General features: G+C 45.5%; 1 protein-coding gene across 2 annotated transcripts in view; it reads left to right on the forward strand.

The window, feature by feature from the left end:
* Nucleotides 1-16333, forward strand: part of EPS15L1 (epidermal growth factor receptor pathway substrate 15 like 1) — a 284608-nt gene that overhangs the window by 102844 nt on the left and 165431 nt on the right. For both annotated transcript variants that reach the window (XM_078671329.1, XM_078671330.1), the window contains 3 exons: nt 8246-8407; nt 14065-14262; nt 15781-15945. In XM_078671329.1, coding sequence (XP_078527455.1) covers nt 8246-8407; nt 14065-14262; nt 15781-15945 — 525 coding nt within the window. The remainder of the gene's footprint in view (nt 1-8245; nt 8408-14064; nt 14263-15780; nt 15946-16333) is intronic.

Below are 16333 nucleotides of genomic sequence, written 5' to 3' on the forward strand. Positions count from 1 at the left end.
TTCCCGACGTCTTTTCAGACCTATGCAGCTGCAGCCCCTGGGCTAGGTAACTTCGGCACTTCGGTGTCCCAGCATAGCCTCACTATCCAAGGGTCAGGATCCACTGTCGTTTTCTCCCTACCAGGTCGGGTTCGCCCGTGAACACTAACTCTGCCTTTACTAGCTTCCATAGACTTTGTCCCGCATCCCGCGTGAGAGTGCACACTCTGCACCCGAGTCCCCTAGGTCTCCTAGAAGTAATCTAACGATTCCCTAGTCAAGTCCCAGCGATCCCAAAGCCTATTAGTACTGTACTTACCTGCTAGTAATTTCGCATTCCACTTTTAAAGTATATGGTTTTTCGTGCCCCTCGGGCATTTGTGTATAACGTGCTAACTTAAGTATTTTCATAAGAGTTTTGTTGTGTGCTTAGCACCCTGTCCTCATAAAGAGTACAGGGTTGTTGTGATTCTAATAAATACATTGTTTATTTTCATAACACTTGTGTGGTGTCCTTTCACTGGGTGTTCAAGGGGTAATGTGATGGTAAAACAGCTGGCTTAACACGCCCTCTAGAGTCTTAGCCTTAGACTGCTCGTATCCATGCTACTAGGATAGCTGGTCTATAAGGTTGACTTACAACCAATCATCAATAAGGGTTGTTTGGACTGATATATAGTGATCACTAGAATAGTGAACACTGCACATCAGGCCAACTTCTCACAATAATGATGATGTAACTTTTTGAGAACTGCAACATAGTCATGTAGGAGATGTGGACTAATGGCTAGAGCTGTTGACTTTGGAACATGGGCAACCAGGTTTAAATCTCAGCCTCCGCTCAACAGGCTGTGATTGTGAGTAAATCACCTATTCTCCATGTGCCTAAAAAAGGGGGGGGGAGGGGAATGTAACTTAGTCTGGTTCTGTTGTGAGGTTCTCTGATGTGCATTTACCAGGTTTGTGCTTTACAAATTACAAAAAGTGCAGTCACTGTGGGTTATCCAGTATTATGGGTGTCTTTCATAGATTCACATGCCTGAATCATTCCCCGTCGTCGAGATGGGAGCCCCGGTAATAGAAAAGTAATGTCTAATAGACATACATAGAGAAAAGTAGGCCTAAAGGCCTTGCCTTAGTAGCCTATCTATGTCCTTTTGTAAAAAGGACCAAAATCCTGAAGGTAGCCAATCAGCTACCACCTCCCTCTAGAACCTTCCTGCCAGGAGCCTCAGTCTCTCAGATTTTCTACCGCACGTTGTGCTAGGGAGTCCCCACCTGAGCTCTCCTCAGGTTTCTTGAATTTCTCACTTTTTCAACAGAAAATTTGGATTATTTGCTTCTACTATGGCTGAACAACAGAAGAAAGGACTATTTAGAGCCTGTTCCTCTTGTGGCAAGAAGAGACTGCACATTGATGACAAGCATGAGACTTGTCTCTACTGTCTTTATCCGGATCATTCTGTCAAGGAATGTAGGATTTGTAGAACATTTTCTACTAAAACTCTCAAAGATAGAGAAGGAAGACTGCTCCTCTGGCTAAACAGACTTAAGACCAGAGATGATGATGTGCTGTCCTCGGAGGGCAGTGAAATGGCTTCAGTTTCTTCAAAACTGTCCTTGAAACGGCCAAGGGAGGCTTCCCCTAGCCATTCAGACGTCCCTCACAAAAAGACTACTACCAAGTCTTCTGAGGTAAGATCAGACACGTCTGTGAAGGAGCCGACAACCTTCAAAAAGCCATCGCAGTCTTCGTCGACGACCGCGTCGACGTTTTCTTCAAGAAAAACCACATATGTCTCCACGTCGACGACGACGGTTTCGACGACGATGGCTTCGTCCGCCTTTGCTTCAACGACGACGACCACCCAATCGTCGACGATGGGTAAGCCACTGTCGTCGATTGTACTCATTAAAAAGCAGCAGTCATTTGTTAAAGCTTCGTCGACGTCGCCATCGACAACGACGACATCGACGACGATGATAAAACAAAAGACGACGACGCCTTCACCGTCGACGAAGATTCCGTCGACATCCGCTATGTCGTCGACGAGAGCACCGTCGACGCCAAAGTCGCCACCGACGACGAAAGCAACGCCGACGTCTAAAAGTACATCGTCGACGAGAACATCTTCGACGACGAAAGTACCATCGACGACCGCGTCGACGACGGCGAAGATTGCGCCGACGACCACACCGTCGACGATCACATCGCCGACGACAGCGACGACGACGAGAGAATCGTCGACGCCCGACAAACGATCGTCGTCATTACCGTCGACGACACCGTCGACGACCTCATCGTCGACGCCATGGAAAAAAGCTGAGTTGATCCCATCAAAAATGTTCACCAAACTTCCTATTACACCAGAATTAACATCACCCAGTAGGGTTCAGAAACTACCTCCAGCCTGCTTATTGCAAACTGATGAATCTGATGACGACCAATTCGAACAGGCTACCAGTCCGTCAGATCTCAATGTCAAATGCCAGAGTACTGACGATGACGGTGATGATGTCATCTTTACGGAGGAAACTACGCAGATCCAAGAACATACCCGAGTTACTCCGATGATATGCCTGCCGGCTGAAATAGTCTCTGACTTACAATTCTTAATCACAGACTACAAAAAACGATTCCCAGAATCACCAGCGGCCAATTCCAAGGAGAAGCCTCACGAGTCATCCAGACCGCACCAATCCCCAAGATCACGACCACCACCTTTGGTTATGTCGCAGGAAAGTGAAACGGTGCATAACATTCAATCTTCTGAGGAAGAAGAAGATGTTCCTGAAGAAGGAGAGGTTAGAGACGACCTTTCACATAACAGAGACGGCGAGGATTACGTCGCCCATTCACCAGCCACGCCGGAACCTAACACTTCAGACTCTCCACCAGTGGATATCGGCGGATTCCACAATTTAATTGAGAGAGCAGCCATTAGATTCCACATGACCATGGAATCAAAGGAAACAGATTGTTTTCTCTATGACTTTAAAGATCCTATAAAGAAATCGTCGAGGTCAATTCCCTTAATAGATTACATCTGGGAACAAGGTCAGCAACTCATGCAAACGCCTGCTTCTGTATCAATAGTGGTGCCTAGACTAGACAAAAAGTATAAGGCACCAACATCTGCACCTATTTGCCTTAATACACATCCCAAGCCGGATTCAGTAGTCACCCAAGCCGCTCAAAAGAATTCCAGAAATCCATCCTCGCCACTGTCAGCGCCACCAGACAAAGAGGGCAGAAAATTAGATGGCATCGGCAAACGCTTCTCCACAACGTCAGCCATGACGGTAAAGGTGGCCAACGCCATTGCTCTGCTAGGCAGATACAATAGACAATTATGGGAAGATATCGTTCCGTATCTGGCGGATGTACCCGAAGATTTAAAGGATGAAGTCCAGTCACTCCTTAAAAAAGGACAGATGTCCGCATCGGAGATCATTGATTCAGCTGTGGATGTCGCCATGACAGGCTTTAGACAGCTAGCAGGCGCAGCTGTTTTGCGCAGACATGGATGGCTCAAAGCGACGTCCTTCCGTCAAGAGGTCCAAACCAAAGTTTTGGACATGCCCTATGACGGACAGCATCTATTTGGAGCAAAGATAGATGAAGCCTTGCAGACGATCAAGAAAGACACTGACACTGCAAGAGCTCTCGGGACTTTACAATTCAAAACTCAGTCCTTTCGAGGGAACAGAGGACGAGGTCAGCCCACATACAGAGGATCATATCAGGGAAGATCCTCTTACTCCTACAACCAAAATCGCTCACAATATCAGCAGCGACAGCAACAACAAGGTCGTCTGACCTCCTATGGGAGATCGAACTTCAGGGGCAAATCCCAGAAGAAAACGACCGGAGGAAGACAATGACCTATTCCAGCAGACACTCCCCACACCGTCGTGTCCTCTCAAGATTGGAGGAAAATTGACACATTTCCTCCACAACTGGAGATCGATAACGACGGATCGGTGGGTTCTCCAATTAGTCCAGCACGGTCACACATTGGAATTCAACTCAATCCCACCGTTAACTCCTCCTCGCAAACTTCCACACAAGCACCTTCGTTTGCTTCTACAAGAAATCTCTTCAATGCTGAAGAAGGGAGCAATAGAACGAGTTCCATCCGCCCAGAAAGGGAAGGGATTTTATTCCCGCTTCTTTTTAATTCAGCAGAAAAAGAAGAAATGGAGGCCCATTCTCGATCTCAGGGCACTCAATGCCTTCCTAAAGAGCCAATCGTTTCGAATGGTGACGATCCAGGAAATCTTAGGATCCTTAGAGGAAGGAGACTATATGACGTCTTTGGACCTGCAAGACGCATATTACCATATCCCGATACACAATCGCCACAAAAAATTTCTTCGCTTCGAAGTGGCAGGTCAACACTACCAATTCTGTGTCCTACCATTTGGCCTCAAATCAGCGCCACGCATTTTTACGAAATGCCTGGCTCCAGTGGCAGCTTTTCTCAGACAGCAGAATCACCAGGTCTTCCCCTACCTAGACGACTGGCTGGTGAAAGCACCATCTCTCACAGACGCGCAGCTGTCTTCAACCGCCTGTCTCGATATTTTCCAGCACCTAGGTTTAACTCTCAACTACGAGAAATCAACCTTGCAACCCACCAGAATTATAACATTCCTGGGGGCAACTCTAAACACCATTTCTTCCAAAGCCTTCCCTTCTCAAGACAGAAAACACAAACTGATGGCTCTGGCTACCGCAGTGTCTTAGAAAAAGTCCATCAAAGTCCGAACTTTCAAATCCCTTCTAGGGATGATGTCTTCCTGCATACTTCTCATCCCTCACTGTCGGCTCAGAATGCGCCCCCTTCAGGAGGCTCTGAACAAACAGTGGACCCAATGTACAGGCTCTTTCGAGGATCACATGGTTATCACTCGACAAATAACCGAGGCTTTGCTGTGGTGGACGACGAACAAGAACTTATCCAAAGGTCTAACGTTCTTGATACCAGCAACTCCACACGTCATAACAACAGACGCTTCTCTGGAGGGATGGGGTGCAGTTCTTCAGGATCTGCAAATCAGTGGCAAATGGACAGACAGAGAAAAATCCCTACATATCAACCTCCTAGAACTGAGAGCAGTTCTTCACTCTCTTCAGGCATTCCTCCCTCGCATCAAAAACTCAGCAGTGCTTGTGCGCACGGACAACACAACCACAATGCACTACTTGAACAAGCAGGGAGGGACGCGTTCTCTGACGCTGTCTCGAGAATCGCAAAAAATCTGGAACTGGCTACTGCTCAACAACATCACATTGACAGCAGAGTATGTCCCAGGAAAGGACAACATAATAGAAGACGCTCTCAGCAGACAGAGGTCACTGTCCCACGAATGGGAACTGGACCAACAAGTTCTCAACGACATCTTCTCGGCATGGGGCAAACCACACATAGACCTCTTTGCCACCAGGGAGAACGCCAAATGCCACAGCTTCGCAAGCTGGCATCCCCAACCGAGGTCACTAGGAAATGCATTTTCCATCGCATGGCACAACGTGTTTGCGTACGCATTTCCGCCATTTCCCCTGATAACCAGTCATTCGGAAAATGAAAATGGAACACTGCACCTTGATTCTCATTGCCCCATACTGGCCGAGACAACATTGGTTCACGGACCTCCGTCGCCTTTCTGTTCAACCATCAATCCAACTACGTCAACATCCAACTCTTCTCTCAATGTCCAGAGGCCAAGTACTCCACCCGAATCTGAAATCTCTCAGATTATCGGCATGGCTCCTGAGTACAGAGAATTCTGTCACCTAAACATCCCGCAGGAGTGCAAGGATGTCCTAGCTAAAGCAAGAGCTGTCAGTACAAACAAAACTTATTCCTTGAAATGGAAACGCTTTTGTATTTGGTGTTCAGACAACAATATCCATCCTTTCAGAATCACGCCAGAGCAAATACTACCTTATTTACTACATCTGGCACAAACAGGGCTTGCACATGCCTCCATTAGAGTTCATCTAGCAGCAATCTCACGCTTTACAAGGACTTCAAGAGGTCCCTCACTATGGTCCAACAGGCTGATAAAGCAATTCCTTAAAGGACTCTATAGATCTTTTCCAAGGCCAAGACGTATACCACCAACATGGCACCTTAATATAGTACTCAACCAATTGATGAAACATCCATTTGAGCCCATACATAGGGCTGATCTCAAATACATCTCTTGGAAAACTGCACTTCTTTTGGCCTTAACATCAGCAAGAAGGGTCAGTGAGTTACAAGCGCTTTCTATACAAGATCCTTTCATGCAATTCAGAGAGGACAGAGTCATTTTAAGAACTAATCCTCGCTTCATTCCTAAAGTCCCCTCGGACTTCCATCTCAATGAACCACTTGTACTTCGCTCATTCTTCCCGAACCCAAGTACTGTGGCTGAAAGATCTCTCCACTCTTTGGACCTCAAGAGATGTCTAAAATGTTATCTAGACAGAACAAAAAATTTCAGAAAAACAAATCAACTTTTCATAGCCTTCAGCAGACCTAGAAAAGGCATGCCACTCTCTTAGCAAAGCATTTCCCGATGGATATCAGCGGCAATTGCCTTTTGCCATGACAAAGCCGGACGTCCATTACATTCCACAGTCCGAGCGCATTCCACAAGGGCTGTGTCCACATCGGCAGCACTATTCGCTGGAGTACCGATTCTGGACATTTGCAGAGCAGCGACCTGGAAATCGCCGCATACATTTACCAGGCACTACTGCCTGGATACGGAACTGATGCAGGATGCAGCTGTGGCCCAGGCTGTACTTCGCCATCTATTCCAGTGAGATGAGCCTTCCTTCTTCCCACCGTCCTGCAATGGTATGCACATTTATTTACTTATTCCTTGTGTTACTGATGGTTTATAGTCGTATGATATGTTTTATCTCAGACTAATTCTTATGTTCCATCGCAAATGTGCATAATGTATTGCTTGCTATTCTGATTCAGGCATGTGAATCTATGAAAGACACCCATAATACTGGATAAGGAATGCGTTACTTACCTGTAACAGCAGTTATCCAGTATTGGTGTCTTTCATAGATTCACATGCAACCCTCCCGCCTCCCCAGGAAGTACTCATCTCTCACTCCAGAACATATATTACGTCTACCTAGCTTGGTGCGTACGAAAATCTGAGAGACTGAGGCTCCTGGCAGGAAGGTTCTAGAGGGAGGTGGTAGCTGATTGGCTACCTTCAGGATTTTGGTCCTTTTTACAAAAGGACATAGATAGGCTACTAAGGCAAGGCCTTTAGGCCTACTTTTCTCTATGTATGTCTATTAGACATTACTTTTCTATTACCGGGGCTCCCATCTCGACGACGGGGAATGATTCAGGCATGTGAATCTATGAAAGACACCCATAATACTGGATAACCCACAGTGGATAACTGCTGTTACAGGTAAGTAACGCATTCCTTATCATGTGATAGGCATTGCTTGTGAACTCTGAAATTATATTTCCTGATGGACCATTCTTTCACACACTCTGTTGTGAATACATTGTTATTTTCAATTAACCTAGTTGACTCCATCAATAAATGGTGGCAGTGGTAACCAGTAAGGACACTTTTAGATAATGAAGTAAAGGAATTACACTTGCCTCTAGAACATGATTGTCCAAGCCCTATTGTCAGTCTCTTGTGCACTGCCGCAGTTTTGTCTTTGCCTTTGATGGGTGGCTACCTGATTATGTTCTTGAGCACACCTAATATGCCGGTCATTTTGAATCTAATTTGGAGTTTCCATTGAATCTTTGAGGCCATAATAGATTTTGATAATAGAGCCTAAAATTATGTACACATTTTTATAGAGAACCATTACCACAGGATGAAAAAGGTTCGCAATGGTAGTAAGTGGTGCAAAATAATGGAATAAAAGGTAGACTTGATTCTTACAGTCTTTTTGCAAGATTTTCTTTAATGGACGCACGCAAAGGGTAACAGGGAAGTTCATATGGCAAAAGGATGTAAAGATATATAAAAGCATGTTACGTTAATTTCGATATTGCTTTCCACCAATAGCATGGATTATGATGTTTGTAAAGTTATGAACTTAAATGGCAAATCTAGATAAATAGATATAAAAAAGTTGCAGGGTTTTTGATTCACAGTAAGCATAGGTTAATGTAACATCTTTGTAGAAGGGCATACTGAAAGCTTCTTAATTATAATGTTCAAATTGTTGTAACATTTGGTTGTTGTTAATTACCACTGCTTGTCTCCCTAACAGGAATTGCAGAATGACTTAGATCGAGAAACAAATATTTTACAACAGTTGGAAGCCCAGAAGCAAGATGCACAAGACCGGCTTGAGGAAATGGACCAGCAAAAAGCCAAGCTGAAGGACATGCTGAGCGATGTGCGGCAGAAGTGCGAGGAGGAATCCCAGATGGTGAGCAGCAGCCTCAAGGCAGTGTGAAAGGACATACCTGCCTCATTTTGTGTGTGCCACTGGATGTGTCAGGATTCCTTGGTTTTCTTTTCTGCTTAATTTGTGAACATTTTTGATCGGTGCCTTTCATTCTAGCAAGCTCACTTATTGTACTGGTAGAGGCATGGCTAATCTGTTACGTGAGCTTTACTGTTCATCCCTGCACATCAGCGCTGCAAAAGACTGAAAGTGGAATGATTGAAATACGCTTTTTGAGTCCAAATTCAGGCACTTTCATTACTGTCTTATGTCAGCCTCTGGTAAACTAGTAAGGCAGTGATGCTCAAAGTATGGCCCAGGGGCTGCATGCGGCCCTCTTGACCTTTACATGCCCCCCTCCCTGGCCAACAACAGCACTGGGCTGCTGTACATTCAACTCCGCACTAACATTAAAAAGAAGTTAAATAAACAGGCAAGAATTTTTTTTAAGGTTAATTTAAGTTAAAGGAAAAAAGTAACTAGGGTTTCCTGCACAGCTTAAATTTAGAAACACCTTTATTTTTAAAGACATATTGCAGCAAACATGTAAAAATATGATAACGTGTTCAAAATTCCAAAAGTGTATATCATTGACATGCAGAACCATTTCACCTTAGTACATAAGATTCGATCAGTGCATTGAGAAATATTTTGTTTTTTAAGTGATAGTTTTCAAATTTGAATTTAGAAATTTTCCTCCCACTCCTCCCCTCGAGCCCCCTCCCCGTGAGCCCCCTCCCCATCTTGACAGCCATGTCAATACTGAACTAAGAGTTAAGTCAGTTGTTATATGCACCCTTTGGATGGCCTGGGTTTATATTTTACGTGAACAACATTATGGTTTCTTAAATCAAACACAGGAGAAGATTTTGTGCAGCACACATCCTGAAGTCATGAATTTCGAGATCCTCGTATGTAGTAATGAAAAAGGAGGGAATGCAAAATTAAAACAATTGCCTAGGATCACACACTTTAGTTAATTGGTTTCACTTCCTCCGACACCCACCTAGTGTGTCCCCCCCTCACCCCCCTCCCAATCCCCACCTGGCTGGTATCAGTGCGGCCCTCCATCACATCACTGACCAAACTTTGTTAGCCATAGAAAATGTTTGCGTCAGGGGCGTAACACAGGCCACCGCAGCCCACGCGGTGCGGGGGGCCCCTAGCTCCAAGAGGCCCCCTCAGCACTGCACTCTGGCCGGGAGAGCTCCTGATTGAGCCTGGAGGGGGGCCCCCTAAGTACCGTGCAGGGAGTCCCCCTCACTTTTCGTTACGCCAGTGGTTTGCGTGTGCCCATGCAGTAAGGGATAGTTTAGGTAAATGTTTTGTCAGTTTTTACTCCGGTCACTTACCACAGTGGAGCCCATCAGCTCATTCACCGGTGTCCATGTCCTATTTCATTCAGTCTCCCTGTTTGAAACATACAGTGTTAATTTTATTTATTTAAATTATTTATTTAAAACATTTGTATAGCGCAGCTATCACCTTACAGGTATCCTGGCGCTGAGATAGCTCCTAAGAAAGATGCACCGGGAGACAACAGTTGAATAAGCAGCAGTTAACATTTTGGAAACAGCCAAGTTTTGACCAGTTTCCTAAAAGGGAGAAGTTCACTTGTTTGACGGACATCCAAAGGCAAGCTGTTCCAGAGTTTCGCTGCTGCAACCCTGAAAGATCTTCCTCCTGTCCTGACTTTTTAAAATCTTGGTACTTTGACAAGACAGGCCGTTGTAGATCGGAGGGCTCTGGTTGGAATGTACCAGTCAAACATAGATTGCAGGGGGTCGGGCCCGACTCCATGCAAAGCTTTAAAAACAAGATAGAGAGATTTAAAAGCAACTCGCTGTCTCATAGGGAGCCAATGAAGCTCGGCCAGTGCCGCAGTGGCCGAGGATCTCCTAGGCCAGCCCAGGGCCAGTTTGGCAGCGGCAGTTTGAACTCTTTGGAGTCTGTCTAGCTGCACAGACGGGGCCTCGAGCAACAGCGCATTGCAATAGTCAAGGCGACTAAGAATGGTGCACCTGACTATTAAGGCCTGGGCCTGTGAGGGAAGGAGTGGCAAGATCTTGCGAAGTGATCGAATAAGGGCGGAGCAGGTGGACACTGTTTTCGCAACCTGGGCTTCCATGCTGAGTTTGTTGTCCATCATAACCCCCAGATTGCGAACAGTGGTGACCGGCTGTGGCTTTTCCAGGGTTTCAGGGGGCCAGAACTCCGCCGGGAACGGGCGAGGAATCCGACTTCCGGCACAGAACAGAACCTCGGTTTTAGAGGCGTTGAACTGTAGGGAATTTTTGTGTAGCCAGCCAGCCGTGTCTCGCAGACAGTCATGAAATGACTCCAAAGGAATCGCTTCCTCGCCCTCCCAAGAGAGGATGAGCTGAGTGTCGTCGGCATAGTTAATTGCTTTTAGCCTGTGGGATTTTATTAACGGAATCAGTGGTTTTAGATAGACGTTAAATAAAATCGGGCTGATGGACGAGCCTTGAGGCACCCCATGGATCACCGGGGAGAAGGCAGATTGAAACGGGGGAGGGACACAGCCTGCTTCCTATCCCGCAGGAAGGAGTGAAACCAATGCAGGGCAGTGCCGCCCACCCCGGCCTCTCATAGTCTCCAATAGAATCACGTGATTGACCGTATCGAATGCGGCAGACAGGTCCAACAGGATCAAGGCTACTGCCTGGCCCCTGTCTGCACGCATACGAAGGTCCTCCATGGCAGTAAGTAAAGCTGTTTCAGTGCCATGGGCTGGACGAAAGCCGAATTGTATTTCGTCCAGAAAATGATTCTGCTCCAGATGTTTGGAGAGACATGAACTCACCCAGCGCTCGGCAATTTTTGCCCGGGAATGGTAACAGGGAGATTGGTCGATAATTCTGTAGACACTCAGGGTTCAGAGAGGGTTTCTTCAACAGTGGCCTAATGAGAGCCTGCTTCCAAGGGGCAGGGACTAGGCCACTGCTCAGGGACTGATTGCAGATCCTGCGGAGAGTGGGAAAGAGTTCCTCTCCGGATGCCTTCCAGTTTTTAGGAGGAATGGGGTCAAGAGGAGAGCCCGAAGAGATCCCTTGAGCCAATCAGTCAAATTCCACCTCAGTAATGGAGGGAAACTCCCACAAGCGGTCCATAGGCTGGCACCCTGGGCTCGCCACTCCATAATCAATGACCTCAGGGCCGGTGGGGCCGGCCAGAGTGGGGGAGATGCTCAGGTTTCGAATGATAATCTCAATTTTTTCTTTGAAAAACAACGCAAGATTGTCGCAAAGGGATTGTGTGGGAGGGATTGATTTTTTAGCGCAGTCAGGGTGGGTAAGGTTGTTCAGAATCTGGAAGATACTTTTGGAACTGTTGGCGGCTGTACAAATTGTGGAACAATAGTAAGCGGACTTGGATTTCATAATCGCAGTTTTATATTCCAAAAGTTTGGTTTTCCTGAGTTGCTTGTTAGCATCAAGGTAACCCTGTCTCCATTTTCTTTCAGCCTGCTTACAGGCCAGTTTAAGGGCCTTTAGAGAGTCATCGAACCAAGGAGCTGATACTCTACCCTTGTGCTTACATTTTTTTTGTGGAACTAAGGAGTCAATAGTTGTCGCTATCCTAAGACAGAAGGCCTCATAGTTATCCTCACCTGGACAATTTGGAGAGAAGCTGTCCTCCACTTAGAACACGGCACCAGTAGTTCTCCGCCTTTCCAGAGCTTTCCAGTCTGTACGTGACTTCAGAGGAGGTACTGCGTGCCGGCATTTTAGCTCCCTTACAGTTGATATAGAATTTAAGGAGAGAGTGGTCAGTCCAGCCCATGGGCAGGATATCATTCAAATGTACTAGCTGCGGGTGGAGAAGATAAGATCAAGTCGGTGCCCTGCTCTATGAGTGGGTTCCCTGACTAGTTGTTGCAGCCCCACGCTCTCACAGGAGAGCAAAAGATTGTGCAGTCCAGTATCTAAAGGACCATTCGGCCATAAATTAAAATCCCCTATGATAATTAGCTTATTGTGGGAAGTCGCCATGTTGGAAAGAGAAGTAAGTAGCGATTGTTGATGCTGGGCACTGAAGGCCCCCGGAGGGCGATAACAGATAATTACCGTGAAGGTAGCTCCTATATGACTGTTAATTGAAAGGCCGATGAGCTCAGTCCCAACAACCGGGTCCATATCTAGGATGTTAACGTGCCAGGAGGCTCTATAGATAATTCCCACCCCCCGACCTTTGGGTCTGGGTAAATGCAGGATTTTATAATCCTGCGGACAAGCCAGTCAAGTTCGATTAGACAGTCAGAGTGGGTCCACGTCTCGGTACAAAAAAGAGCATCTAACTGATAAGTTTCTACTAATAGTTGAATTTCAGCAGCATGCTTCGGCAGTGATCTTACATTAAGAAGTCCGCACGATAGCAGACCCCTGATCGCAAAGTCATTCAGAGGGAAAGCAGTATCGGCAAATGAAAAGTGTCCTTCACACGCATACTCACTCAGGTTGAGCAGAGTCTCCCGAGAGTATAGTGAAGGGGAAGCCCCATGGCTTATGGTAAGCTGGGCAGAGTAGCCCGCGCTCGCCGCGGCCTGGTCGCAGACGGGCTTGCCTTTGGCGCGCTGCCGGCGCGCCCGCTGCGCTCGTCCCCTGCGCTTCCGTTCTGTTAAGGTGTGAAAGGCGTGAAAATAGGTAGACCTTGGTCAGAAGGTGTTGGAGTAAGTCTTTTAAGATTTCAAAAGATTACACCTCTATCAGCAAGTCGTTTATGTTGTATTTCACTGAAACTGCAAGACATGTAAGTATGTCCTCCCCAAAATTCACCTCTTATACTAGAATGTTTGAAATTTTATATTATGTTTTTGTTCAGGTTACATGTTTTATAAGCAATTCACTGGCAGCCATTTATATTGATTTTTAAGAGATTTTAAATAGCAATTGAATTGTTTGATTGATTGAAGTAGCTACAGTGAATGTGCATTTAACTTGATGTCCAAGGTATCCATTAAAACACACACATGGAACACAGGTTAATAGCAAAGAGAGACAAGGGTAAAAGTAAACATAAAGCTAGAAAACTCCTGTAAACTTAATCATATGTGAAGCTGCCTATATGCAGTAAAATTTAGAGTTCAATGTGCTGTACTTTACGTACACGTATCCGCATTGGTACACATCCATATTGCTGCTTGAAGACCTGTTCTCTGTGGTTGGCTAGCCAGTTTCTCTTCCATCTTCCTCTATCTGACTGCAAGAGTGTGGAAGCCTCCCGCCTTAGAATGCAACTGGATCTCAAGTGAGGGCCCTTGCGTATGCAGTATGGGAGGCATTTACACTTACCTGTTTGCTCCGCGTGCCTCTTTAACAGTTTTGTCACTGTTTTGTTGATAGCTTTTGATTCATTAAAGTTATCCCTGCCAGATGCCAACTTCTTTCATTGGTGGCACCCTATAAATTAAAAAAAGCAGTTGATTAAATCTAACAGTTTGCACAGAATACTGCCTTTTGATTGTGTAATTGCAATTATAATGTGGAATGGTAATTTTCTCCGGTTAGTAATTGCGCAGAACTCTGAGTGTTTGTTTGCTTATAATAAAATCAGTTGCATTTGTGCCACACGCTTTATGTACTTTTCTGACTTGCTTCTGTATCTTATTTTTTTCTTAGATTTCGTCTTTGAAAATGCAGATCCACTCTCAAGAATCGGACATGAAAGCACAGGAGGATGAACTGAGCCGGGCCAAGTCCGAGCTCAACCGGCTGCAGCAGGAGGAGACTCAGCTGGAGCAGAGTATCCAGGCTGGGAAAGTTCAACTCGAGACTATAATCAAGTCTTTAAAATCCACGCAAGACGAAATTAATCAGGTTTGGACAATGCCTGTGCTGCCATCTGAGCTCTGCCTCACACTATTACAATCGCGACTGTGCAACTTTTCATTCTTAGTCAAAGAAATGAAAGCGACTAAGATTCTTTTTTATATATCAGCTTAAAACATGTGCTTCATTTTAAAGGAAAACCAGGTTTACTTTTGTTGCCTATAATCTTTTTCTCAAAACATTGGTTTTGTTTGTGCTACAAGTTTCTAATGAGAAACATCCCAGACATCATTCCTTTCATAGACATGTAGGTGAATGATGACAGTGCAAAGCTGTGACTGACAGCAATGAGGTTTTTTTCAATTACATCTATCTGGAACGGTGATCTTGTTTTTTTTATTGTATTAACTGGGGATTGTTGATAGATGTGATTTAGTTTAAGCCAATTTAATAATAGAAGTGTTGTCATATCATGCCTGATCCGGCTTCACTGCTGTGATAAGTCATGCTTTGGTCTTAAGGGCTGCAAAATAGGGTACTATTAAGCAGAGTGTCTCGGGGGAGGACTGTTGATTGGGCAGCTTCACAGTACATATGTTGCATGACAAGGTTTTGCCCTTATCTAACAAAAATATCTGAAATGTGGTGATCCTCTATAGTAAGGAGGATACTTTGATATGTGAAGTTCATGGATTTTCCTCCTTTTACTTCTTGGTGTGCCAGTTCCAAGTGGAGAGGGCGTCTTGCCTTTCTGTTGGTTGCGGTGGCATAACATTGGCCGCAGGTGCGGGGGGGGGGGGGGGGGTGGACTGAGCTTCCGGGGGTCCCTTAATACAGTACCCTGGCCTAAGAGCTCTTAACTCAGTCCGGAGGGGGGGGCTTCATGTACTTTGCAGGGGTGCCCTCTCATGTTTCATTACGCCACTTTTAGGTTAAGATTACTTTTGGTGCTGTCGGTTACTCTGTTTCTCAGAGTTCAGTTTTGATAATTGCACGCAATCAACTTTTCAACATAAATGAGGCACAGGTTTGAGATGCAGCACAGTCTCCAGTAATGTGATAAATTGTACAACCCGGTGTTGTCTAACTATTTTCGCCAGTTGACGTCTTACATGGCAACTTACACAAGTAGTTGTTCCAGCAGTTAGAAAAAGTTCAGGAAAAATACTAAGGTTTCTTAGTGGCTGCTAAATTGAGCATGAGTTGGTTTGGAGGAGATGGTGCCTGAACGTACTTTGTGTGCAGTACGTGAGAACAAAAGCAGGGCTGAGAGAGATGCTCTTCAGCTCCAGAGAGCAGATATAATGGTGTTCCAATGCTCTTTGTTTCTTTTGTTTTTTACTCCGTTTTCTTGGTAACTGGAATGGATTCGGTCATGGCTGCTATGACCAAATAGAAAGGTACCACAAAACAATAGAGAGGCACATTTTCTGTCTCAAAAAAAGTTAACTCCACTGTTCTTTCATGTTAATAACAGAGATCACTAATGATAAACATTTTTAAAATATCAACCCTGCTGAAGAAGGGTCTTACCAGTGTTAACTTTGCCTTTTATCTTCCTCCCAGGCAAGAAGTAAACTGTCTCAACTCCAGGAAAGCCAGCAAGAAGTCAACAAGAGTATCGAGCAGTGCAATGAGACTCTTAACGGAATCCATGCTGGGAGCATGACGAATCTGGCGGACATGAATGAGAGCGCCCCAACACGGGACAAAAACAGCTATGGCACTCTGGTAATAACAAACAAACACCAGCTAGTCTACTGTTAGAATTAACTGGGGTTTTTTTCTTCATATTATAGAGTGTTCTCATGTGCATTTTAACCCCTTCCACGCTGATGACGAGCTGGGCTCGTCATGAGGTAGCCTCCTCGCACGCTGATGATGAGCCCAGCTCGTCACGTAAAGTGCGCTTTAAAAAATCGCAGCGTACGAGCGGAATTCCGCCCGCACGCATGCGGTTAAAGTGATTGCCTGAAAAGCAAGATTACCGTATAAACATCTGGGCGTTAAATGACCAAACAGACATAGAGAACTAAGTTATTTTTCTGCTTCCCTGTAGTCCTCCCGCTCTCGAGCTCTCCGCTGTCCACAGTAGATTTCTGCTCAAGACGACATTCCA

Source organism: Lissotriton helveticus, chromosome 12 (assembly GCF_964261635.1).
Source record: "Lissotriton helveticus chromosome 12, aLisHel1.1, whole genome shotgun sequence".
NCBI classification, from domain to species: Eukaryota; Metazoa; Chordata; class Amphibia; order Caudata; family Salamandridae; genus Lissotriton; species Lissotriton helveticus.